Source organism: Leucopleurus acutus (assembly GCF_964270905.1).
Source record: "Leucopleurus acutus genome assembly, chromosome: 3".
Taxonomy (NCBI): Eukaryota; Metazoa; Chordata; class Mammalia; order Artiodactyla; family Delphinidae; genus Leucopleurus; species Leucopleurus acutus.
The window spans coordinates 30014909-30041843 of NC_139145.1; the positions used below are offsets into that span (position 1 = coordinate 30014909).

At 35.9% G+C, this 26935-nt stretch overlaps 1 protein-coding gene across 3 annotated transcripts in view; it reads right to left on the reverse strand.

The window, feature by feature from the left end:
* RANBP17 (RAN binding protein 17) overlaps positions 1-26935 on the reverse strand; it is a 312772-nt gene that overhangs the window by 215969 nt on the left and 69868 nt on the right. For all 3 annotated transcript variants that reach the window (XM_082836274.1, XM_082836273.1, XM_082836275.1), the window contains 2 exons: positions 25493-25598; positions 16156-16291 (listed from right to left, as the gene is read on the reverse strand). In XM_082836274.1, the coding sequence (XP_082692400.1) occupies positions 16156-16291; positions 25493-25598 (242 nt within the window). The remainder of the gene's footprint in view (positions 1-16155; positions 16292-25492; positions 25599-26935) is intronic.

Sequence of the window (26935 nt, forward strand, 5' to 3'; positions counted from 1 at the left end):
TAATTCATTCATCCATTAATTGGGAGTCTTCCCTTTTGACACCTAGCAGATGCCAAGTGTTTAGAAAAAAAGCAAATTTGTGAGGTGTGTGTTTGTGTGTTGCTGTGTGCATGTGTGTTGCTGTGCGTAGTGTGGTGATGGAGAAAAGAGAGTTACAGATCATTTCAAAGAATGAAATCCCTCTGGTGGTGACTGACTGTATAGGATGTCAAAACTGGGAGTGAAGAAAAGGAGAGAAAACCTCTAAGACTAACTTGTCTACTTGAAAATTTAAATCCTAAGAGGGAAAGGGAACTTGCTTCCTCCTCAATTTCTGGTATCCTAGTTTAGGGGGCCAAAATTCAGGAAACTTCTATTAATACTATGGCTTATCAGTGTCACTGATTAAATAGTTCTTTGTAGATCTATTTTTAAAGGAAAGTACATTCCAAGATCTAAACGACCACAATTTAACTAACTTTTGCAATTCAACTTACTAGTGAGATTTCTGTAACCAACAAAAGCAAAACTGATGTTTATGGGTAGGGTTGGCTTGAATAAATAAAGGGAATTAAAAACAAAGTTCAAAATTTCCACCTACTGATAAATATTCAGAAGCCAAGATGTCTCTGTGTGTGTCTATAAAAAAGGTTCTTCCATATCCCATTTTAAAATTTACAATTCAATTTTAACTGGATTAAAAATTACAATGGGGGATTCAGATCAAGATCGTGGAGCAGGAGGACATGGGACTTATGAACACATCAAAAACACATCTAAATTCGAGAAATTCCCACTGAAAACTAAAATAACTGGAGAGCTGCTAACTCTTGTACAACCAAGGCTGTAAGAAAGATCCACACGGAATCCAGTAGGAAGGAAAGAGAAACGATCAGGTCAGGACCTGGGTCCCTGGGAGGGGACAAAGAATAGGAGGGGGATCCTCTCTAGGGAGTGAGAGGTTCAAGCCACATATTGGGTGCTCCAGCCCTGCAGTCTGACACCACCAATACAAGTTCCCTTAGCTGGTTAGAAAACCAGTGGGAAAAACAGGAAGGCTGTAAGAAACCTAGATTCTGCTGGTGAAGGGCATACACACACTTGGTTACTCTTGAAATAAAGTGGAGAAAGCAGAGTGAAACCGCCCTAGACTCCTACAAGTTTCCTGTGATTGTCCCAACGCAAGGCCCAACCTCAGTTAAGCGCCCACGTTGGCCCTGCTTGCTTTGCAACATGGTTCCACACTAGGGCTAGGGCTGCAGTGGCTCAGGGGAGTGCTCAGTTGTGAGGGACAAAGGTGGCTTGAACCCTGAACAAAACCCGAATGGGACATGGGCAGTCATTACTGGCATTTACGGAAGCAGTTTGACATAAGTGGTCTAGGACTCTGACTCCAGCTGGGACTGCCACAATCCTGTGCCCAGATCCACACCAAGGGCCTACTCCAGCCCCTGTTGCTCCAGCACTGCTCCCCTCTAGGGCAAGGGTGCCAGTGCTGGGAGGAGGGAGAGCACACACACAGAGGGAACAGAGCCAGCTCAGACCTGATCCTCAGGGCTTCTATTTCAGCAACTTGAAACCTGCCCCTGCCCCCAGTAGGACGGTGACAGCCACTGAGCAGAGGAGAAAAAAAACCCTAAAGGACCCCATCACCATCAATACTAAACCTTCCATAAAAGAAATGTAAAGGGTCTTCTCTAAAGTGCAAAAGAAAAGGATATAACAAGAATTAAGTATCTATAGGATAGGAAAAAAAAAAACTCACTAGTAAAGGCAAATATACAGTAAAGGCTGGAGATCAACAACTTAAATAAGCTAGTACAAAGATTAAAGGACAAAATATTGTAAAGTCAACTATAACTACAAAAAACATTAAAGGGATAAACATGAAGCTGTAAAATACAACATCACAAGCACAAAATGTGGGAGAGGAGAGTAAAGAAATATAGATCTTTTGTTTTCTTTTTTTAATTTATTTATTTATAGCTGTGTTGGGTCTTCGTTTCTGTGCGAGGGCTTTCTCTAGCTGTGGCAAGCGGGGGCCACTCTTCATTGCGGTGCGTGGGCCTCTCGCTATCGTGGCCTCTCTTGTTGCGGAGCACAGGCTCCAGACCCGCAGGCTCAGTAATTGTGGCTCACGGTCCCAGTTACTCCACAGCATGTGGGATCTTCCCAGAACAGGGCTCAAACCCGTGTCCCCTGCATTGGCAGGCAGATTCTCAACCACTGTGCCACCAGGGAAGCCCAGAAATATAGATCTTTTAGAATGATTTGAACTTAAATGAATACCAGTTTAAAACAAGTAGATATAGTTTTAGGCCAACACATATGAACCCACAATGACCACAAGTCAAAAACCTACAATAGATAAACAAAAACTAGAGAGAAAGGGATACAGGCATACCACTAAAACAAACAAACAAATCATCAAACCACAACAGAAAAAAAGAAAAGAGAACTACAAAAACAACCAGAAAACAAGTAACAAACTGGTAATAAGTACATAGCTATCAATAATCACTTCAAGTGTCAAAGAACTAAATTCTCCAATCAAAAGACACAGGGTAGCTGACTACATAAAAAAATAAGACCCATCTCTATGCTGCTTATAAGAGACTCACTTCAGAGCTACAGACACACACAGACTGAGCAAGAGGGGATGGAAAAAAAGATATTTCATGCAAATAAAAGCAAGAATGCCGGGGTAGCAATACTCATAGCAGACAAAATACACTTTAAAACAAAGACTATACCAAAAGACAAAGAAGGGCATTATAAAATGATAAAGAGATCAATATAAGAAGCAGATATAACACTCGTTAACATATATGCAACTAAGACAGGAGCACCTAAATATATAAAGTGAATATTAATAGACATACAAGGAGAAGGTGACGATAACACAATAATTGTAGGAAATTTTAATGCCCCATTACATCAATACACAATGATCCTGACAGAAAATCAATAAGGCAACAGTGGTCTTAAATGACACATTAGATCAGTTGGACTTATTTAGCCGATATCTACAGGACACTCCATCCCAAAACAGAAGAAAATACGTTCTTTTCAAGTGCGCATGGAATGTCCTCCAGGATAGATCACATACTGGCCACAAAACAAGTTTCTACAAATTTAAGAAAACAGAAATTATATCAAGCACTTTTTCCAACCAAAACAGTATGAAACTAGAAACCAATTATGGGAATAAAATTGGGAAAAACAAACACATGGAGACTAAACAACATGCTACTAAAAATCCAATGGGTCAATAAAGAAATAAAAGAGGAAATCAGAAAATACATCAAGACAAATGAAAGTGGAAACACAACCTTCCAAAATCTATAAGATACCAACAAAAGCAGTTCTAATAGGGAAGTTTATAGCAATACAGGGCTTCCTCAAGAAACAAGAAAAATCTAAAATAAACAACCTAACCTACCACCTACAGGAATTAGAAAATGAAGAACAAACGAAGCCCAAAGTCAGCAGAAGAAAGAAAATAATAAAAATCAGAGAGGAAAAATATAAAATAGAGACAAAAATAACAATAGAAAAAAAATCAATGAAACAAAGGGGTGGTTTTTGAAAAGATAAACAAAATTGATAAGCCTTTAGATAGGCTCCTCAAGAAAAAAAAAGAGGATACAAATAAACAAAATAAGAAATGAAAGAGGAGAAATAACCAATACCACAGAGATACAAAAAAAATTTTTTTTTTTTTTTTGTGGTACGCGGGCCTCTCACTGTTGTGGCCTCCCCCGTTGCGGAGCACAGGCTCCGCAGCCATGGTTCACGGGCCCAGCCACTCTGCAGCATGTGGGTTCTTCCCGGACCGGGGCACGAACCCGTGTCCCCTGCATCGGCAGGCGGACTCTCAACCACTGCGCTACCAGGGAAGCCCAAGAGATAGAAAAATTTTAAGAGAATTCTATAGTTATATGTCAACAAACTGGACAACCTAGAAGAAAAGGACAAATTTCTAGAAACATACAACCTTCCTTGACTGAATCAGAAACAGATAATCTGAACAGACTAATCACTAGAAGTAAAATTGAATTTGTAATAAAAAAAAAAATCCCAGCAAACAAAAGTCCAAGACCGAATGGCTTCACAGGGGAATTCTACCTAAGAGCTAATACTGATCCTTCATAAACTACTCCAAACAATTGAACCGGACAGAACACTCCCTAATTCATTCTATAAAGCCACCATTACTCTAATACTAAAACCAGTCAAAGACACTACAAAAAATTTTTTTACAGGCCAATATCTCTGATGAATACAGATGTAAAAATCCTCAACAAAATTTTAGCAAACTGAATCCAACAATATATAAAAAGGATCATACACCATGATCAAGTGGGATTTATTCCATGGACTTAAGGATGGATTGATATTCACAAATCAATCAAAATAGCACATTAAATTGTTAAACAGAATCATAAAGTATGTATACTTTGTGTCTAATTTTTCATTCATCATCATGGCTAAATTGATTATCATCAATTTACCCACATTTTTGCATGTATCATAATATTTTTCTTTTCTTTTACTGCCATGTGGTACACATTAATTTATCTATCCATTAGACTGTTGGTGAAATAGGTTTCCAGTTTGGGGACATTATAAATGAAGCTACTATGAACATTCCTATATAAGTCACTTGGATATATAAACTTATTTCTTCTGGGTAAATACCTAAGAGTGAAACTGATGAACTATAGGGTAAGCTCTGTTCAGCTTTAGTAGACTCATCAAATAGTTTTCCAAAATGGATACATCAGTTTACACTGCCATCAGCAACACATCATAGTTTCATATATTCCACACCATCGTCAAGGCTTGGGTTTATCAGTCTTTTCATTTTTAGCCATTTTGGCAGGCATGAAATGATATTTCTTTCATATTTCTCTGATGATTAACAATGTTGAGCATTTTTTATGTGATTATTGGCCATTTAGATATCTTCTTTAGTTGTGCTTGTTTAAATCTTTTCCCCATTTTAAAAGTGAGCTTTAGTCCTTTTTTGGTAGTAGCTGAGACATTCATATAACCACACATTTAAAGTGTACAATTGGTTTTTAGTATATTAACAGATATTTGCAACCATCACCACTATCAATTTTTGAATATTTTCAACACAACATAAAGAAACCTTTACTAGACAATAATCTACATTGTTTCTATAGATATGTCTATTCTGGAAACTTCCCCTATAAGTAGAATCACACAATATTTGTTCTTCTGTGAATGGCTTCTTTCACTTAGCGTAATGTTTTCAAGGATGATCCATGGTGTAGCATGTATCAATACTTCACTCCTTTTTATGACTGAATAATATTCCATTTAGGGATATACCACATTTTATTTATCCTCTCTTCAGTTGATGGATATTTGGATTTTTTTGACTTAATGACTACAAGGAATGCTTCTACGAATAGTGTGTAAAGTTTTTATGTGGATGTGTGCTTTCATTTCTCTTGGGTATATACAGAGGACTGGAATTACTGGATCATATGGCAACTCTATGTTCAATTTTTTGAAGAACTTCCAATCTGTTTTCCAAACTAGCTGCACCATTTTACATTGCAACAGTGTATGAAGGTCCAACTTCTCCACATCTTTACCGATATGTTATTATCTGTCTTTATGATTATATCCATCCTAGGGGTGAGTGAAGTGGTATGTCATTATAGTATTGAAATGAATTCTCCTGAATTATGGTGATTTAATTTCCCATGAATTATAATTTCTATTACATTAATTTCTACTCTTACTTTATTATATCCTTCCTTCTGCTTACTTTAGGTTTAGTTTCTTATTTTTCCAGTGTTAAGGTAGAAGGTTAGGCTATTAAAGACATTTCTTCTTTTTTAATGTAGGAGTTTATAGCTATAAAGTTAGACCTAAGTACTGCTTTAAATGAATCTTATAAGTTAGGGTATATTGTGTCTTCATTTTCCTTCACCTAGAAGTATTTCCTAATTTCTCTTCTTATTTCTTCTTTGACTCATTGGTTATTTAGAAGTGTGTTGTTTAATTTCCACATATATGTGAGTTCCCCAAATTTCTTTTTTACTGAATTCTATTCATTCCATTATGGTTGGAGAACATACTTTGTATTATTTCAATCCTCTTAAGTTTACTGAGTTTTGTTCTATGGTAAAGCACGTAGTCCATCCTGGACAATGTTCTGTGTGTACATGGGAAAAAAGTATATTCTGTTGTTGTTGGGTGGAGTGTTCTATAGTTGTCTGTGGTCCAGTTAGTTTATAGTGCTGTTCAAGTCTACTACTTCCTTACAGATCTTCTGTCTAGTTATTCCATTCATTATTGAAGCTAGGGCATTAAATTCTTCAACTAACGTTGTTATTTCTGTCAGTTTTTGCTTCATGTAAAAAACAGAGGCTTCAGTTTTTGCCTCTGTTCTTAGGTAGTAATATGTTTGTAACTGTTATATCTTCCTCATGGGTTGATTATTTTATCATTATAAAATGTCCCTCTTCATCCTTAGTGACATTTTTTGTTTTAAAGTCTATTTTGTTTGATATTAGTATTGTCACTCCAACTTTTTTTTTTTTTTTTTTTTGGCGGTACACGGGCCTCTCACTGTTGTGGCCTCTCCCATTGCGGAGCACAGGCTCCGGACACGCAGGCTCAGGGGCCATGGCTCACGGGTCCAGCCGCTCCATGGCATGTGGGATCTTCCCAGACCGGGGCACGAACCCGTGTTCCCTGCATCAGCAGGCGGACTCTCAACCACTGCACCACCAGGGAAGCCCAACTCCAACTTTTTTATGGTTGCTGTCTGTATATCTTTTGCCATCCCTTTACTTTCAATCTACTTGTATCTCTGAATTTAAAAAGTGTGTTCTGTAGATAGCATGTTGGACATTTTTTTTTTAATCTGACAATCTCTGCCTATTGGTTAGATTATATAATCTATTCTAAATGTAATGTTATTATTGATATTGTTAGATTTATGTCAGCCATTTTACTTTTTAAAAAATGTCTACTGTCTTTTTTGTTCCTCTAGCTTTCCTGTACTGCTTTCTTTTGCATTAAGCAAATATTTTCTAATGTAACATTTTAAAAACTTTAATGACTTTTTTCACTATACATTTTTTTGGTAACTTTCTGGGTGGCTGCTTTTGGGCTCAGTATATACACCTTAATAGAATCTACCTCAGATTTATACTAACTTAGTTCCAATGAGATAAAGAAATGTTGCTCCTACATAGCTCTATTCTTTTTGCTCCCCTTTTGTAATATTGTTATTGTACGTTATAACATATTACAACTACATATTACAAACCCAACAATAAACTATGGTAATTATTTCTTTACGTAATTTTGTCTTTTAAAGTTGAGAGAAAAAAAAGTAAGAATATGTTTAAAGTGTTTGCTAGATAAACATTCTTATTTACCATTTCTAGTTCTCTTTAGTGATTCTTATATTTGAGTTACCATCTTGTGTCATTTCCACAACTCCACTTCCACCCACCTTTTTTTTTCCCCACCCACCTTCTGTGTGCTGCTATCAATATCTCTACATGTTATATGCTATCGATACAGTGTATATGTATATAAAATATGTAACTGTTATATACAATTGCTTTTCAATCAGTTAAGAGAAGTACCGTATTTTATAATTGCTTAATTAGCTTCACTAGTGCTCTTGGTATTTTCCCGTGGATCCGTATGAATTTGTCTGAGATCACCTGCTTTCAGCCTGCAGTACCTCATTTAGCATTTCTTATAAGGCAGCTCTGATAGCAATGCATTCTCTCAGTTTTTGTTTATCTGAAAATGTCTTTAATTCTCCTTTCATTTCTAAAGATAGTTTTGCTGGATATAGAATTCTTGGTTACCAGTTTCTTTCAGCATTTTGAATATGACATCCAAATGTCTTCTGGCCTTCACTGTTTCTAAAAATAAATCAGCTATTAATCTTATTGGAGTTCCCTTGTATGTGAGGAGTAGTTTTTCTCTCGTTGCTTTCAAATTTTTCTTTGCCTGTCTTTCAGCATTTTTACTATGGTGTGATTTTAGTATGGACCTTTTTCGTTACACTTCTTTGATGGGTAATATTTTTCAACAAATGTGGTAATTTTTAAGCCATTATTGCTTTAAATATATTGTTCTGCTCCTTTTTTTTTTATTTTAACATCTTTATTGGAGTATAATTGCTTTACAATGGTATGTTAGTTTCAGCTTCACAACAAAATGAATCAGTTATATATATACATATGTTCCCATATCTCTTCCCGCTTGCGTCTCCCTCCCTCCCACCCTCCCTATCCCACCCTTCTCTTTTCTTTTCTTTTCTTTTTTCCTTGCCGTACGCGGGCCTCTCACTGCCGTGGCCTCTCCCACTGCGGAGCACAGGCTCCGGACACACAAAGCCCAGCAGCCATGGCTCACGGGCCCAGCCGCTCCACAGCACGTGGGATCTTCCCAGACCAGGGCACGAACCCGCGTCCCCTGCATCAATAGGCGGACTCTCAACCACTGCGGCACCATGGAAGCCCTCTACTCCTTTCTTGCTGTCCTCTTTGTTACTCCTCCTACCAGGTACTCCATATGCTTGTTGGTGTACTTAACGGGGATCTACAGTTCTCTCAGGCTCTGTTCATTTTCCTTCATTCATTTTTTTTTCTTTTGCGGTATGCGAGCCTCTCACTGTGTGGCCTCTCCTGTTGCGGAGCACAGGCTCTGGACGCGCAGGCTCAGCCGCCATGGCTCACGGGCCGAGCCGCTCTGCAGCATGTGGGATCTTCCCGGACCGGGGCACGAACCCGTATCCCCTGCATCGGCAGGCGGACTCGCAACCACTGCGCCACCAGGGAAGCCCTCCTTCATTCTTTTTTGTCTGTTTTTTGAATTCTATAATCTCTAGCCATCTGTTATGGGCTACATGTTTGTGTCCCCCAAAATTCATATGTTAAATCTTTAATTTCCAAAGGAATGGTATTAGTAAGTGGAGTTGGGGGGAAGTAACGAAGGTTAGGTGAGGTCATGAGGGTGGGGCCCTCATGATGAGATTAATGCCCTTATAAAAAGAGGAGCAGGGCTTCCCTGGTGGCGCAGTGGTTGAGAGTCCGCCTGCTGATGCAGGGGACATGGGTTCGTGCCCCGGTTCGGGAAGATCCCACATGCCGCGGAGGGGCTGGGCCCGTGAGCCATGGCCGCTGAGCCTGCGCGTCCGGAGCCTGTGCTCCACAATGGGAGAGGCCACAACAGTGAGAGGCCCGCGTACCGCCAAAAAAAAAAAGAGGAGCAGACAAAGAACCACTCTCTCATTTTTGGCATGGAGCAAGGAAGGACATGTGAGGACACTATCAGGAAGAGGGCCCTCACCAAGAACCTAACCACACTGGCACCCTAATCTCGGCTACCAGCCCCCAAAACTGTGAGAAATAATTTTTTGTTGTTTAAGCCACCCAGTCAATGGTATGTATTATAGCAGCCCAAACTAAGACATAGTCAATCTTCAAGTTTGCTAATTCTTTCTTCTGCAAGTTAAAATATATTGTTGAGCCCCTCTAGTATACTTTTCATACCAATTATGGTACTTTTCAACTACAGAATTTCTATTTGTTTCTTTTTTTAAAAATTTCCCTTTATCGATATTCTCTATTTCATGACACATTGTTACCACTTACTTTACTTAAGTGATCTTAATGATACTGAGTCTCTGATTCATAAACATAGTATATATATGTCCATTTATTTGGAGCTCACTTAATTTTTTACAACAATGTTTTAGAGTTTACACTGTACACGTCTTGTACATCTTTCATTAGATTTATTCCTATTTTATGAAGGGCTTTTGGGGTGTTAGAGTAGACGGTATTTTTAAAATTAAGTTTTCCAATTGTTTGTATACCTGAAATATATTTTTTTAAAATTTTATTGAAGTATAGTTGATTTACAATGTTGTATCCAAAATACTCTTAAATAAGTCATCCATACACGTGAGCATCTTTAAAGTATGTTCTTAGAATTTATGTTCCCTGATCCAAGAGTATATGCATTTTTAACTTTCTTAAATATTGCTAAGCTGTTTTCCAAAGCAATTTTACCAATTTGGATTCCACCAGCAGTGTAGAGTGTTTGCTATTTTACTTCCTGACAAATACTTAACACTTGTCAGACTTTGTAACTGTTTCCAGCTAACAGGTATAATATGGTATCTCACTGTAGCTTTAATTTGCATTCTCGAGTCCACAAAAGGATGAACATTTCTTCATGTTTATCGGCAACTGTGATTTCCTCTTCTGTGAATTGTTTATTCACATCTTTTGCCCATTTTTCTGCTGAGTTGTTTTTCTCTTATTGATTCATAGAAATTGTTTATATAACTGAATATTGATTCTCTTTAAGTTACATGTATTACAAATATCTTACAACCTGTCTACAGGTTGTCTTTTTACTTTGTTTACTGTATCTTTTTTATCCACAGAAGTTTTTACTTTTAAAATGGGTAGAATTTATCAACCTTTGTATCTACACTTTGGGCTTTTTATGTCTTAAAAAAAATCCTTCCCTACCCCTAAATCATAATCTCCTACTTTGCACACTAAGAATCCTCTAACTTAGTTGGATTTGATATTTGTGTGCTGTGAATAATATAATTTTTACATAGATATAACAAAATATATTTGCAGCATTTATTTAACAGTCTGTCTTTTCCTTATTTATATACTGTTTCAATATAGACATGGATAAATTTTCTATTTTTTTTCTTTATTTGCTATCTTCCCTCTTTAATTTATAAACTTACTGGGAAGATGGACCATCCTATTTGCCTTTGTATCCCTGGCCTTAATATAAAGTAGTTACTTATTAATATTCATTGGATAATTGAAATATACAAGCAGGAAATAAATACACAGCAGCACATATACATCATGTCATAGAATAGAATGCAGTATCAAAAGAAAAAGTTGCAAAGGTAGGTGAAGTTTGACCATAAGAAGAAATTTATTTTGTAAATAATGGGAAATCAATAATAATTTTAAGCAGAGAAATGGCACAGTAAGAAATGTGTTCCCTGAAGAACGGCAAAATTTAAAGACTGACAAAAGCAAGTATTATGACAATATACAGCAACACACACCTACTCTGCTGGGGGAGGAAGAATAAACTGTTACAACACTTAGGAGGGCAACTTGATAATATCCTGTAAAGCTGAAGATATGAACATTCCACAACCTAGCAATTCCACTCCTAGTATTTACCTTCAAGAAAATCATACAGGGCTTCCCTGGTGGCACAGTGGTTGAGAGTCTGCCTGCCGACGCAGGGGACACGGGTTCGTGCCCCGGTCCAGGAAGATCCCACATGCCGCGGAGCGGCTGGGCCCGTGGGCCATGACTGCTGAGCCTGCGCATCCGGAGCCTGTGCTCCGCAACGGGAGAGGCCACAACAGTGAGAGGCCCACGTACCGCAAAAAAAAAAAAAAAAAGATACTCATACATATGCATGAGGAAATAGGTATTAGTATACATACTGCAGTATTTTTTGTAAACGTTAAAACTGGAAACACCTAATGTATATTTTAAAAAAAAGAATATATAATGGCACAGTAATATATTGTAATACCATTAAATAATTAAAATACTTAAAACTATACGTATCAGGGCTTCCCTAGTGGCGCAGTGGTTAAGAATCTGCCTGCCAAACGCAGGGCACACGGGTTCAAGCCCTGGTCCCACAAGATGCCACATGCCATGGAGCAACTAAGCCTGTGCGCCACAACTACTGAGCCTGCGCTCTAGAGCCTGCGAGCCACAATTACTGAGCCCATGTGCTGCAACTACTGAAGCCCGTGCACCTAGAGCCTCTGCTCTGCAACAAGAGAAGCCACCGCAATGAGAAGTCCATGCACCACAACGAAGAGCAGCCCCCACTCACCGCAACTAGAGAAAGCCTGTGCACAGCAACGAAAAACCAACATAGCCAAAAATAAATAAAACAAATAAATTAAAAAAAAAAGAATGACACCTGTTCTTTAAAACAAACAAACAAAAACTACATGTATCATCATGGATAAATCTCAAAAACAATGTTGATCAAAAAAGGCAAGTTTCTGCCTAATAATTTTCTATAAAGTTAATAATACTATGTTTTGTTAATAAATATATAGAAATGTGGGAAAGAATGATATCGTGCATGAAAATCACACTAAATTTAGGGTAGTGGTTACTTTTGGGCAAGAAGTGAGGCAAACAGAATCAGAGCAATATGTTTTCAATATTTAATTTTAAAATATACAGATCTGAAGTAAATATGGCAAAGCGTTCACATTTGACAAAGCTGGAAGATGGATGTGTGACTATTCATTACACTATTCTCTCTGGTTTTCTACTGAAGAAAAGATTACTCTGGTGGCAGTATGGAAAATGGACTGGAAGAAGGCAAAAAGGAAACAAAGAATACAACCAGAAGACTTTTGAAATCTAGTGAGAAATGTAAGCAGTAACAAGAATAAAAAGGCAAGTTCCACTCCTGAGAAAGGAGTGGAACTGAGAGATATTTAGGCAATAAAATCAGCAAGAATAGGTGACAGATTAGACATAAGAAATAAGAACAAAGTGGAAATTCTGGGTTAAAAGTCATTCTTCCTCAAAATAGAAAAGTAGGTAGAAAGCATTTTAGAAGACAATGTTTCTTTTTAGAACCTGTGGAGCTTGAAAGGCCCATTCAATACCCCTGGTCAAAGATCCAACAGGAGGCAATACAGCAAAGTGGTTAGCAGCAAAGGCTCTATCAAGTGTCCTGGGTTCAAATCCAGGTTCAACCACTTAATCAAATTAATTAACTATTCCAAGCCTCAGTTTCCATATCTGTAAAAAGTGGTGGGGATGTTAATAAAGATAACTATTTCCATGGAGTTTTTGTGAGATGAAATTAGATGCCTGTCAAGTGCTGAGCAAAGTCTTTGGCACGGACTAATTGCTCAATTAATACCTACAGCTACTATTTATGATTTTTCTTTCTCACTTGTAGGACATACTTCTATACAATCACTTCAATGATTCCCACCTTGGTTCCTGGAGCATTTATTTCTATAAATTATATTATTTTGCACATGAAGGCTTTTATAGAATTTTTAAGATGCTTATTAATGGTATACCTTACTTAAAATTGTCAAACAGGGCTTCCCTGGTGGCACAGTGGTTAAGAATCCGCCTGCCAATGCAGGGGACACGGGTTCGAGCCCTGGTCCGGGAAGATCCCACATGCCGCGGAGCAACTAAGCCCGTGAGCCACAACTACTGAGCCTGTGTTCTAGAGCCCATGAGCCACAACTACTGAGCCCGCATGCCACAACTACTGAGCCCGCACGCCTAGAGCCCGTGCCTAGAGAAGCCACCGTAATGAGAAGGCCGCGCACCACAACAAAGAGTAGCCCCAACTCGCCGCAACTAGAGAAAGCCCGTGTGCAGCAACAAAGACCCAGTGCAGCCAAAAATAAATAAATTAAATAAATCAATTAAAAATAAATCAATTGTCTTTTTAAAAAAACTGTCAAACAACTTCACTAAAGTCAGCATCATTTTCCAACTCAAGAACATACCCTTTATTACCTGAAAGTATTATACATGATATCTAGACCCAATTCCTATGAAATTCTACTAAATATATACATTCAACCATTATCTAGTAGAAAGCATACAAGGAATATGCCAAGCATGTGGAGGTGATAACAATAAAGAAGACAGAACAGTCCTAACCCAAATTATAGTCTCTATATGTTTTGCTAAGAAATAATTACAATGCAGTATAATAATCCTAAAATAGGAGACAGAAACTCTCCCAGAATTTAAGTTAAGAAGAGCATCCTAAAGGATGGGGTATCTGACGTGAAAGAAAAGTAGAAGTTAGCTAAGTAAGGCAGGGAAGTGGAAGCTGAATTAAAAAAAATAGTGTCCTAGGCAAAGGAAACAATTTTTTTCAAAGGTCCAGAATTGAAAGAGAATGTAGACTGTTAAAGGAGCTGAAAAAAATTTAGTACACATAAAGTATGTAATACAAGTATGGAGTAGTGAAGCATGAAACTGATGACATACATAGAAAAGAGACTGGGAAGAACTTTAAGTCATACTCTATATGATCCAATTAAATGACATAATGCTTAAGAGAGCTTAGGAAAGTTCTTGGTACAAAATAAGTACACACTGAACATTATTCGCTTACTTTAACCTAATGCTCTCCCTTTTTTGCCATAATCCGGAATGCTCTCACCAAAAAATATTTTCCATCTGGTCCTCCTTAGTTGGTTGACAGAAAAACAGTATGTAGAGAACTTATTTTAAATGTCTTAGACAGTCTTTTCTTTCATTTGTAAAATGGGAACAATAATACCAAACTTGCAGGCTTGTTATTAAGACCTAGAGAGAATGTGAAGAGTTCCTAGAAGAGTGCCAGGGCACACAATAAGGACCCCCAAAACAGTTCCTACTAAGGCAGATCAGCAGACAAGCCAAAAAAAAGAAAAGAAAAGTGGAAAGCTTTGGCCTCACTTCAAGGTTATGCAGTAGGAATGCCTCAGAAATAAAATCACCTTATTCTCTTTGAAAATAGGATAAGATGCATCAAAAATGTTAGAGTAAAATTAAAATAAAAGAATCAACACCAGTCTGATGATGTGTTTATTTTTTCCTAATATGTAAGCTATTTCAAAAAAGAAAAACTTATCTTTTATAATTCACTTTTTTCACAATTACCTTATATTAAAAGTTATATACATATAAGAATCTTCAGAAAAAAAACTTCTCAAACCCATTGCCCTAAAACAATCGATTTCATTTTACATAATTATTTCCAAGTGCTTTAACCACAATAATTTTAAGGCTTTTCTACTCCATATTACACTGTTCTGATTTAGGACCCAGACCAAATGGATATTAGATAAGCAATGTTTCAAGAGTATTCACTTTTGCAAAAGCAAAATAAACTCTCTGGGTACATTTAAAACAAGACAGTTTATCATAATTCAATGTGTACCCTGTATAAATTTTATACCATGTAATTTTTGTCTGATTCTAATTTGTCTTACTGTCAACCTAAAACAGTTATATCTAGCTACTCCTTTTTCTCCCTAGTTGTCTCATTCAATGTCAGCTTAATTCTAAGAAAATTTTTTTTATATTAATCCTGAATGAAAACAAATCCTAAATGGCAATAAAATATCACAATGTATTTTACAAAGAAAGCATCAAACTACATCACCTTCTTAAAAAGCAAAGAAAATTTTACCTGAAGTAAACTAAAGGATGATCTTAACAAAATCAAATACTTTTCATACTACTATACAACTACTATTAACAGAAAACCATAAATGAACTGAAGGTTAAGCTAAATTTCCCAGGGAAAAAAAAGCTCAGTTCAATATAAAAAGCTTATTCTAGAACTTAATCTCTTAACATTACTAATACAAACTATAAATCCAAAGGAGATAAGAATATCCTTAGGACTTCCAACAGAGAAGGTTTTGGAAAGTTATTATTCTAGGAAGAAAAGAAAAGAAAAAAAAACCTCATAGATCTTACTCAGTGCCCAAGTGCTACTAAATATCTGGTTAGGGTTCACATAAATGCCCTCAATAATACCTTAATGCCTTAAGATCAATTCATCTGAACTTGCTAATGCTAAACTTTCAATCACCATAGTAGAAATGTTCCCTTCACTAAGTTAACTGCAGCCTCTCAAAGGCATGTCTTACTCTTCTTGTCTTCATCATTTATCATGTAAAAATGCCAAGAAACAAGTGGAAAATACACTGGAAACCACAAAAATAAGTATCAAAAAAAAAACCCACCAAAACCCTCAGAACTACTAAAAGAGTAAATTGTATGTTTTAAACCTTGAAATACAATAAGGCAAAATTCATTAAGGTGTTTAAAATAATCTTAACTAATGACTAACCACATAAAAAATATTCTCTAACTCTGCCAATCAATCTTCAAAGACAATGGTAAATCTAGGCATAAAACAAGCAATCTCACATTGCCTTCAATACCAATTAATCAACTGACTTCAATTGATCAACTAAATTTCTTATGTAGAAATTGCCCAAATATATCATTCAGCTTAAAGCTGTTACATGTGAACACCTTTCTTCATCTTCAATAACATTAATTTTAATCTCTAGTAAAAACCTACCTTTGAGGTTCGCTGAAGTTGATCACCAACATATGTTTTACGAAACTGATCCAAGAACCACAGAATTGCAAGTTCTATTTTCTCATTAGAACACTGAGGCAATCCGGTATCCATTAAAGATATAAGCTGAAAAACTCTTTTCATGAAGGAAAAAAGAAGCTTCAGTAAAAATTCTTAGAGAAATACCATTAAAACATTTATCATCAATTTTACATAATATAAAAAGTGGAAAAATACAAATGCTTATAACGAAAATATTTTTAAAAATCATCTGAAATCCTACCATGAAGAGATACTACAATTTGGTCTAATTCCTTCTAGCCCTTTTTCCTAACACACGCACTTCATATACATGCATACAAACCTACATGGACATGCATTTATTATTTTACTAAACATTTATATATAGATACATATGACATATACATATATAGTAAATATCTACAATTATAACTATTATATAAATGCAGGTATTAACTTATATATTTATGTATAGATATAATATTTTAGTAAAAGAAAAATGATATTGAATGTGTAGTTTTGTATTTTACTTTTTCATTACAACATATTTTCATATAACTATATATTTTGGGGTCATATGGTTCAAAATACAAAAAAAAGAGGTACAGCCATCAAGCTGTATCACTTTCTTAATGAGTAATAAAAATTTTACCTGAAATAAATTACAAGATGATCTTAACAAAATCAAATATTTTTATTACAAGTATGCAACTATTATTATCAAAAAATCATAAATGAACTAAAGGTTAAATTAAATTTCCTAGAGAAAAAGCTTAATAGAATAAAAAGCTTAGTCTAGAATTTCCCCCCACCCCCAAATCCTTCTGTTATCTATCTATTTTCATTAAAATTTTCCAGTGAATGGCTGCCAACTGCCTGGTGCTAACAAAATTAGCATATCATAATAAAATTTTTAAGAAACAGAAGTAAAAGTTCTGGAGGAAACAGCACCTATCCCTCTTTTTTCTCATTATGCAAAGGCGGATATGCCTAGCCCTAACCCACTCGCTTCCTTCTATGTATGCACACGAGAAGATACACACACACGCTGTTAACAGTTTGTGTCATTCCAGAGACTTTTAAAATGTATGTATGACTATACATTCTCCTCCCAACTCTTTTACACATATGGAGCATACTACACTGTTATATTGTTAAGCCTAGCTTTTTTCATTTAATAATATATCTTAGAGATCTTTTCATGTCAGATATAAAGAGCTTCCTTATTCTCTTTTTACAGCTGCTGAACATCATTATATGAACATACCACATTATTTTCATACTTTCCCCCACTGAGGGACACTAAGGTTGTTTACAATTTTTTGCTGTTACAAAAATGCTGCAATTAGCAATCTTGTACACATCACTGCACACATGTTCAGTTATAATATACACAGTAGAAGTCAAATTACTAGCTTAAAGAAAATGAATTTACAATTTTGATAGCTATTACAAAATTGCCTTCCAATGAAACTGAAACAATTTATACTCCCATCATCAGTAAATGAGAGTGTCTATATACATATAAATAATTCAGGGTGATATTAAACTTTACAATTTACTGGAATCTGAAAAATGGTATCTCAGTGAAGTTTTAATTTGTATTTCTCTCATGAATGTAAAGTCAAAATTTTCCATATTTTTAAGTAATACATATGTCCTTTTGTGTGCCCTTTTTGCTCATATCCTTTTTTGATTTTTCTGTTGGGTTTTTTTTTTTATTGCTAATTTCTACAAATTCTTTATATATTAGAAAACTGAGCCCTTTGCCTGTGATTGAGATGTAAATATTTTTCCCCACTTTTTCATTTGTCTTTTGACTTTATGGTGTTTGTTCTGTTTTGTTTTGTTTTTTGTGGTACACGGGCCTCTCACTGTTGTAGCCTCTCCCGTTGCGGAGCACAGGCTCTGAACGCGCAGGCTCAGCGGCCATGGCTCACGGGCCCAGCTGCTCTGCGGCATGTGGGATCTTCCCAGACCGGGGCACGAACCCGTGTCCCCTGCATCGGCAGGCGGACTCTCAACCACTGCGCCACCAGGGAAGCCCTATGGTGTTTTTTTAATACCATGCTGTTATTCTTCTTTTTCTTATGCAGAAAACCTTACCAATTTTTCTCTTATGGATTTTATATAATAACAAGGTTTTTACCCAAATCTGAGGTGTTTTTGTTCCATCTTTTTACATTCAACTGTATGATACACTGAAATTAACCTTGAACCTATCTGGTGAGATATGGATCAACGTCTTTTTGCAGATGGCTACCTAGCTGCTTCAACACCATTTCTTTCTTGTATAGTCTGTCTTTTGCCCACTAATTTGAATTACCCCCTTATCACATACATTAGGTCTATTTATGCATTCATATTACTTCCTGGACCGTTTATTTTATTCCATTGAACTGTCTCACTAAACATATCTTGCCCAATTATTTTTTTCATATTATTAAATAACTTTCCAAAACATTGTATAAAATTAAAGCTACACCAAATTTTAATAATCTCATTTTGAATACAAACTTACATTTCAGTGAAATATAATTATTCTCCTATTCCCTACCAGCAAAGAGTTCTAGGAACAAAATGTGTAGGTTACAGCAAATGAACTTCTTTAAAAAACTTGGTATTTATTGCCAAAGTGTTATGAAATAATATTTTGGTAACCATTTTTATAGTTATTAATTCCTAAATTAAGCTACTTATTTAAAAGTACCTTCACTTACTAAATATCTTTAATGCTATTAAAATTCATAAAGGAAAGCTTATAAAGATCAAATTTAAGAATGAGTCAACCAGGTTCGTTTGTTTTTCCTAAAAAGATGTGTTTATTCTCTGATTTTGAAAGGAGGGACATAGCTCACTTTTAAAGTCTGTGTATTTGTGAATGCACAGACTCCTGAAGTAATTTTTAGTTAAATAAATAGATACACACACCAAACTTCATCTCTGGATCCAGGTGCTTTCTTAAGTGACTTAAAGCATATACTGCTGTTAAATTCTTTATGAGTAGGACCTCCTTTTTCTTACTCTGGTTCTTTGTTGATTCTATGCAATGGCTTGTTTACTTTTATTTCCTTTTAATAACATACATTCCAAAACTCTGAGGAAGACATGAAACCAATAGCCAAGTTTGTTGGGGTGCCTTTACAACTCATATCAAGCTGGTGATTCACATCTGCTTAAGAGGCAATGCAAATCACCAGCTTGATATGAATTGCAAAGGCACCCCAACAATCCCCAACAGGAGAGTAGGAAAGAGTTCCCAGAAGGGTACATGATCCATCTGTCAAATAAGCTTTGATAGTCGTACAAGAAGTTCAGTTGCAAGTGACTGAAATCCAAAAACAATGGCTTAAACAATATAGATGTTTATTTTTCTCTCAAGCAAAAAAAAAATCAAGGCAATGCTCTAGGACTAGTTGGTGCTCCACGGTGTATCAGGGACTCAGGTTCCTTCCATCTTGTTGTTACACTTGCCTCCACTCACCCACTTTATGGTCTAAGATGGCTTCTTCAACTCCACTCATGTGCATATACGTTACACATACCACATTCACTTACATTCAATTGCCCAGAACATAATCACTTAACCATACCTAGCTGCAAGAGATTCTAGTAAATCTAGTCTTATTCAGGTGGCCAATGCCCAGCAAAACATTTCAGGTGTTCTATTACTGCAGAAGAAGGAAAGAAGAGATACAAGACAACTAGTAGTCTCTGCCACAGTGTCCTTCAAAGATCTGTGGCCACCTCTAATAAGTGCATAAGACCAAAGCTTGTATTGTATATACAATATTCACTTGTGTTTCAATTTATTGTCCTACATTTATTTTTAGCTTTATCTTAAATTATCTTTGGAGCATGGAGGGAATAAAAAGATAAATATTAAATAATTTTGATCCAAGTACATGTACACCATTTCAAGTATAAAGAAATGAAGGTTTGGATAATCAATTCTTTTACATTCCCCTTAATATCCAATTCCGTAAGTATTTATTCAGTCAACAAATATTTGAAGGCCTACAATATGGCAGGTATGTATTAGGAGTTCAGAATACAATACTGAGCAAAACATATATATTCCCAGTCCTCCAGAAATCTATAGCCTATGCAGGGAAAGACAGTAAAACAAGCAATTAGAATAAGGAATGACAAGTGCTATAATAAACACTACAAAGAAATTAGTGAGAGCTCCTAACATTCTAGGATGGAACAGAGCAGAGAGTGTCAAGAGAAAGGGGAACGCATGTGCAGCTTTCTAGACAGGAGGGGCGGGGCGGGGCAGGGGGTGAAGCATGGCTCATTTAAGAGCTGAAAAAAAGCTCTATACAGCTATAAGACAGTCAGTGGTACGAGATGCAGCTACTGAGACAGGCAGAACCCAGACTATGAAGAGCCTGATAAATCACATTGATTTTAATCCCAGTAGCAATGAAAGTCATTGCAGACTTTAAGCAAAGCACAGACATAATCAAATCTTTATTTTAGAAAGCCAGAGAGGAAACAAGGTGCCCACATAAAACTGTAGCATGAATCCGGGCAAATGATGACAGGAGTTAAAACAGCAAGGGTAACAGAAATAACTGGACTAATCAGGATAAGCAGAAGGTAGAAGTGACAGAATTTGATGACTATAAGGACGCTGGTGAGAGAAAAAAGAAAAAGTTAAGGAGAAGTCCCAGGATTCAAGCCTAGGCAACTGAGTGGACAGTGATGAGACACACAAAGAGAGTCAGGGTCGGGAGTGGATGGAAGAGATGAGTTTAAGTTTAGTCACTGAATTAGAGGTACATGTGGGACAACACATGCAAGGAAAACAGTTCAGTAAGTGTTTGGAAGTCAGAAGATAAGAATTACTAAAATAACACAAATCACTGAGCCATGCTGAGGGCTCAGTTAAGGTTAAAAAAAAAAAGATATCTTAGTTGGCAATGGTACCTATCTAAAGAAGTGTGCAATTTCTTTTATCACTCGACAAATTAAGAGAAAACTCTGAATTCCTTCAGAATTTAGGTTTGCCAGGCAGATGAGATAAAGATACAGCAGTGAACAAAGCAGATAAAGCTTATTCCCTCCCTATTCTAGTGGAATAAACATCAAGAGGTAATAAGTGCTGTGAAGAAAAATAAAGTAGGATAAGGATGTTGTTTTGGATAGGAAGGTCAAAAGAGGTAGAGACATCTGGGTACAGACCTGATTGAAGTGACGGAGTACTACATAAACATCTGGGAGAAAGCATTCCTAGCAGAAGAGAAGCGCAAAGGCCCTAAAGTGAAAACATATTGGTAATACTCAATAGCAAGGAGGTCAGTGTATGTAGCTGAGTTGAATGAAAAGGGATAGGAAATAAGGTCAGAGGAGTAGCACAGTACACTTTGGGCTATGGCAAGAATTTGGAATTTGTTTCACGTGTGACAGGAAGCCACTGGAAGTGTCTTGTGTAGAGAAGAGGAAGCAACACTACCGGATGGGAAAGAAGTTGAAGTCATCTATATCACAGTAGGGTTTGGGGCAGAGAGCAAAACACTGAGCTAGCTGCAAAAGTCTTCAATGAATAATGAGGAATGATTGCGAGATGAACAGGTGAGAGCAACATGAAGAAACAGAAACAGAGGGTGGCCTAACTGAGAGGAATGAACCGAAAAGAAGCAGCCACCAGCAAATTAGAGAGGATTCAGGACAAGACAAAATCCCTGGGGAATCTCTCAAGAGGTTTATATTCTGGTCATGATGAATGACACTGAAATGATTATAAAGTTATCTTTATTTAATCAGAATTGTGTGGCCTGAGCACAAATATACTTATTTGCTAAGTTAAAGCAGCATATTTAAAAATGTTAAAGTAACATGTTTTAAATATCATTACCACAATATTGAAAGTTTTTATGAATATCAACCTTTTTCTGATAAAATAACACATAGATTTTTGGCAGGAGCTCCTCAACGTCTAATTTGGTAGTGTCCTCCCAGGAGTTAAAAAGGTTATCATATAACAACACCAAAAGGCAACAGTATGACAGTTCTAGTTACCTGGAATTTCTCCATGTGAAATTGATATTTTAAAATTTTACATATAACATCATTCTTATTTAATTTAAAATCTCAGTATGTTAAAACACATATATTTATGTTTTTTCTAGGCAAATTATGTAAGTCCTGGTACATACCCCACCTTGAATCTGCTCAGCCCTGTTTAACCCCCCACCAACCCCACCACCACCTCTCCTCCTGTCCCCTGGGCTCAACCACTTGCCTTGTAGCCCCAGTAAAGACTCGCACAGCTACTGCAGTTATAAATCCTCACTCAGGGGGAGGAAAGGCCTACCATAGCTCCAGCCAGCCCCTACCTCCAACCAACAGGACCAATAGTAGCTCTGGCTTCCCCAGCAGCTCCTCAAAGAGGCCAGGGAACACAACTAAGAAGTATGGAAAAGTTATACACTCCGGGAGTAGATTTCAACCACTAAAAATGGGATGCAGAAATAAGTGAACATATAAACCACTTGCCCTCAGTCCCCGTCCCCCCACCCTGCCCCCCACCAAGATGGACTGCTTTGAAGCACAGCTGTTCCATGTGATCTCTGGGGAAACCTGTAAAAGTGAGCAACCAGGTGTGTAATGCACCACCTTCTATAGTTGATTCTCATTATTTATGGTAGTTATGTGCTGTAAAATGGCCGTAAAAACTGAATTAGCAAATACTGAACCACTGCTCCTAGAGGTAATACAGGAATAGGTTCCCGAGGAACTCTGGTCACAATATTTTCATCAACTAATCAACACATAACCTGTTTTATCTTTTACTCAGTTTTCCTTCATTCTTTCTTCCCTGAAAATGTATCCTTTTCCCCACCCCACAAAAAATTCTTAGCCCATAAACTTCAACTAAGACTCTGTTTCCTAGGGAAGACAGGCTAAACACAAAACAAATCTTACTTAGAGCTAAATATGTTTACGGCTTAAAGAAAAAATTAAAATTTTCTACTTGGCAGATACTTTTGTTTATTTCCTGTTATATATATTTTTCAGGAAAATAGTGCCAGTGGGAAATTCTCTACTTGATGATGAAAACATTAAAAAAAAAAAATCGAACTAACTATAACAAAAACTTTACTAAATATGTAATATTAAAAGATGTTACAGAAGTAAATTGTTCACTTGGTTTAAAATTAATCAAAGCAGGGCTTCCCTGGTGGCGCAGTGGTTGAGAGTCCGCCTGCCGATGCAGGGGACACGGGTTTGTGCCCCGGTCCGGGAGGATCCCACATGCCGCGGAGTGGCTGGGTCCGTAAGCCATGACCACTGGGCCTGCGCATCCGGAGCCTGTGCTCCGCAACGGGAGAGGCCACAACAGTGAGAGGCCCACGTGCCGCAAAAAAAAAAAAAAAAAAAAAAATTAATCAAAGCATTTTGAGAATGCCTCAGCCATATTTTAAAGTGGTTTGATATTGGAAATAATAAATCTTAAGAAAAACTAAAAATATTTATGTTCCATTCAGATTCAAATTTCATTGAAATGAAATTTCAATGTTTAAAGGTTCAATTTCAAGTTTAAAGGTTAAAAAGGGTATGAAACGAGAGAGAAATCTCTATTCAAAATGGCAACAAATTTATTAAACAGTTAGGAATATATTTAAGAATAATAATGAGGGAGAATATCATACTAAAGACTTCAGTAGGGTGATAGTGGTGTACTAATAGACTTCCAAGATCAGTGGAGAAGAATGAAAGGCCTAGAAAAAGACATGAGAATTTTGTGTAAGATACATGCAGCATTTCAAATCAGTAGAGGGTGGTGTTTGACATTAACTGGTTAACACTTGGAAACTTTCGAAAAAGTACATAACAAAATAAATGTTGGATATATTGAAAATTAAATATAAGCTGAAACCATAAAAGATCCAGGAGAAAATATAGCAGAATATTTTTATTATCCAGGTGTGGAACAACCTTCCTAAACATGAGCATTGAAAAAAGTATGAAAGAAAAAATTCATAGATCTTAATATATAAATGTTTAAAGCCAGAAAAAAAGCAATTTCTAAAACAAATTAAAACATATGGAGAAAATGAATAGCAAAATGAATAGCAAAATATTACAATCTTTGATATATACTGATATATACTGAGTTCTTACGGATAGATTAGGAAAGATAATCATAACAGAAAACCAGGTGAAATATACAATCTACATATAATAAAAAAATCACAAAGAGAAAATAGAAATGGCAAGAAAAGGAATGGAAAAGAATGTTTGACACCACTTGTAAACAAAGAAATACAAATTAAAATGAGACATCAGTTACCTATGAACTGGCAAAGATAAGAATCCTACCACCTAGTGTTCAACTGCAAAAAAAAAAAAAACAAAAACAAAAACCCAATAGCCTCTCATGGCCTTTGGGCTCAGAGGATAAACTGGTACTTTTCCAGAAGGCCATTTGGTAATGTGTAGTGAAGGTCTTTAAAGTGCTATATACTATTCAACCAGCTATTTAGCTTTTAGGACCTAACTCTAATAAAATTATTTTGATCTTCATAAAGATATAGCTAAAAGAATATTCACGTTTATAATAAGGAAAAATTGAGAAACAACCTAAAATTCCCAAAGCAAGGACCTATTTAAATTATGGTATAGCTTAGAATATGTCATGTCTAGATAAAATGTTTATAAATAATTATTATGTTTGAGTTTTTAAAAAAGAATTATTTTGGGGTTTTTTTTGGTAATATAGTGCTTACTATTTGCCAGGCATTGATTGTCCTAAGCACTTTAAAATTATTTTTAAATTATTAACTTATTTAATCCTTATAACAGCCCAAAATGAATTAGATATAGTACTAGTATCCCCATTTTAGTTTACAAAACAATATTATAGTATAATTTTTGTTGAAAAAAAGTTGAGAAATACACATGTAATGTACATATACTCTCAAACATTAATTAAAGACTCAAAGATCTTTACCAAATGACAGTAGTTATTTCCAAATTAATATATAACTTTCTTTTCATTTAAATCTTTAGTGTTCAACAAAAACATGTATTACTTTGTTATAAAGAAAGATGTTATTAAAAGTGAATTAAAATATATGGAAAACCAGCTTACTCATATTATTCATATGAATATATTTGACTATACTACTTATTAGAGATATGACTTTTACAAATCACTTAAGCCTTGGTTTTCTCATCAGTAAAAAGGAAAATAATACCTGCTCCAAAAGGCCAAGTACAAAATGCTTTAGCTCATAATAGCAGCTCAGTAACTAAATTTCTAAGTACTTAGTAAATTTCTGTAAATTACATGGCTACTACTTACCGACAGGATAATTCTCCATCCATAGCATCATGTTCATCTGTACTGGTATACGTTAATCTTCCTCCAACAACTGTCCCAACCAAGTATACCAGCCAGGCAAGACGTCCTAATATATAACAAGGAAAAAATCGTTTAGAAAGTATTGATAGAAATAAAGCTTATTTTTCCCGATATTCTAAAATTAGCAAAAGTTCTTCCAAACAAGTGATAAACTACTGTGAACTCAGTTCTTGACAGAGTGAAGAGTTGGATTTTAAGTTCACCAAGGTAGTATAATAGTGAAAATGACACGTTTTAGAGCCAGATACAACTATGAATCCCAGCTCTACCAATCTGCTATGTGATCTTGCATAAGTATGTCTTCTTTGGAGAAATGTCTATTTAAATCCTTGGCTCAGTTTAAAATTGGGCTATCTATCTTTTTTATTATTGAGTTGTAAAAGTTATTTATATATTCTAGATACAAGTCTCTCGTCAGACATATGATTAGCAAATATTTTCTCCCATTCTGTGAGTTGTTTTCATTTTCTTCATGGTGTCCTCTGACGCACAGAAATGTTAAATTCTCATGTGGTACATAATGCTAATTTTTCCTTTGTTATTTCAGCTTTTGCTGTCAAATCTAAGAAACCATTGCCCAACCCAAAGTCATGAAGATTTAGTCCTATGTTTTCTTCTAAGAGTTTCATAGCTTTAACTCTTACATTTAGGTCTATGATTCATTTTGATTTAATTTTTTGTGTATGGTAGGATATAGGGTTCCAACTTCATTCTTTTGCATGCAGACATCCAGCTGTCCCAGCACCATTTGTTGAAAAGACAATCCTTCTGTCATTGAACTGTCTTCCTACCAGAGTCAAAAATCAACTGATTACAAATTGGAGGGTTTATACCTGAACTCTCAACTACATCTCACTGATCTAGTGTCTACCTTTACATCAATACCGCACTGTCTTGATTACTATTGCTCTGTCGTATATTTTGAAATCAGGAAGTGTGAGTCTTTCAACTTTGTTTTTTTTTTTTTCAAGATTACTTTGGATATCCTGGGTCTTCTGGATTTCCACATTAATTTAAGGATCAGCTTGCCAATTCCTGAAAAGAAGTCAGTTGGGATTTTGACAGAGATTACACTGAATCCATTAAGTCAATTTGAGGAATACTGCCTTCTTAACAATATTAAGTCTTCTGAACCATGACCATGATGTCTTCCAATTTATTTAGATATTTGATTTAATAATGTTTTACAGTGTCAGTGTACAAGACTTAACACTTCTGTTGTAAAGTTTTTACCTAAGTAGTTTATTCTTTTAAATGCTATTGTAAGTGGACTTGTTATCTTCATTTTTGATTGTTCATTGAAAATATATAAATCCACTGTTGATTTCTGTCTATTGATCTTGTATCCTGCAACTTTGTTACTCTTTTGTTAGTTCTAATAGT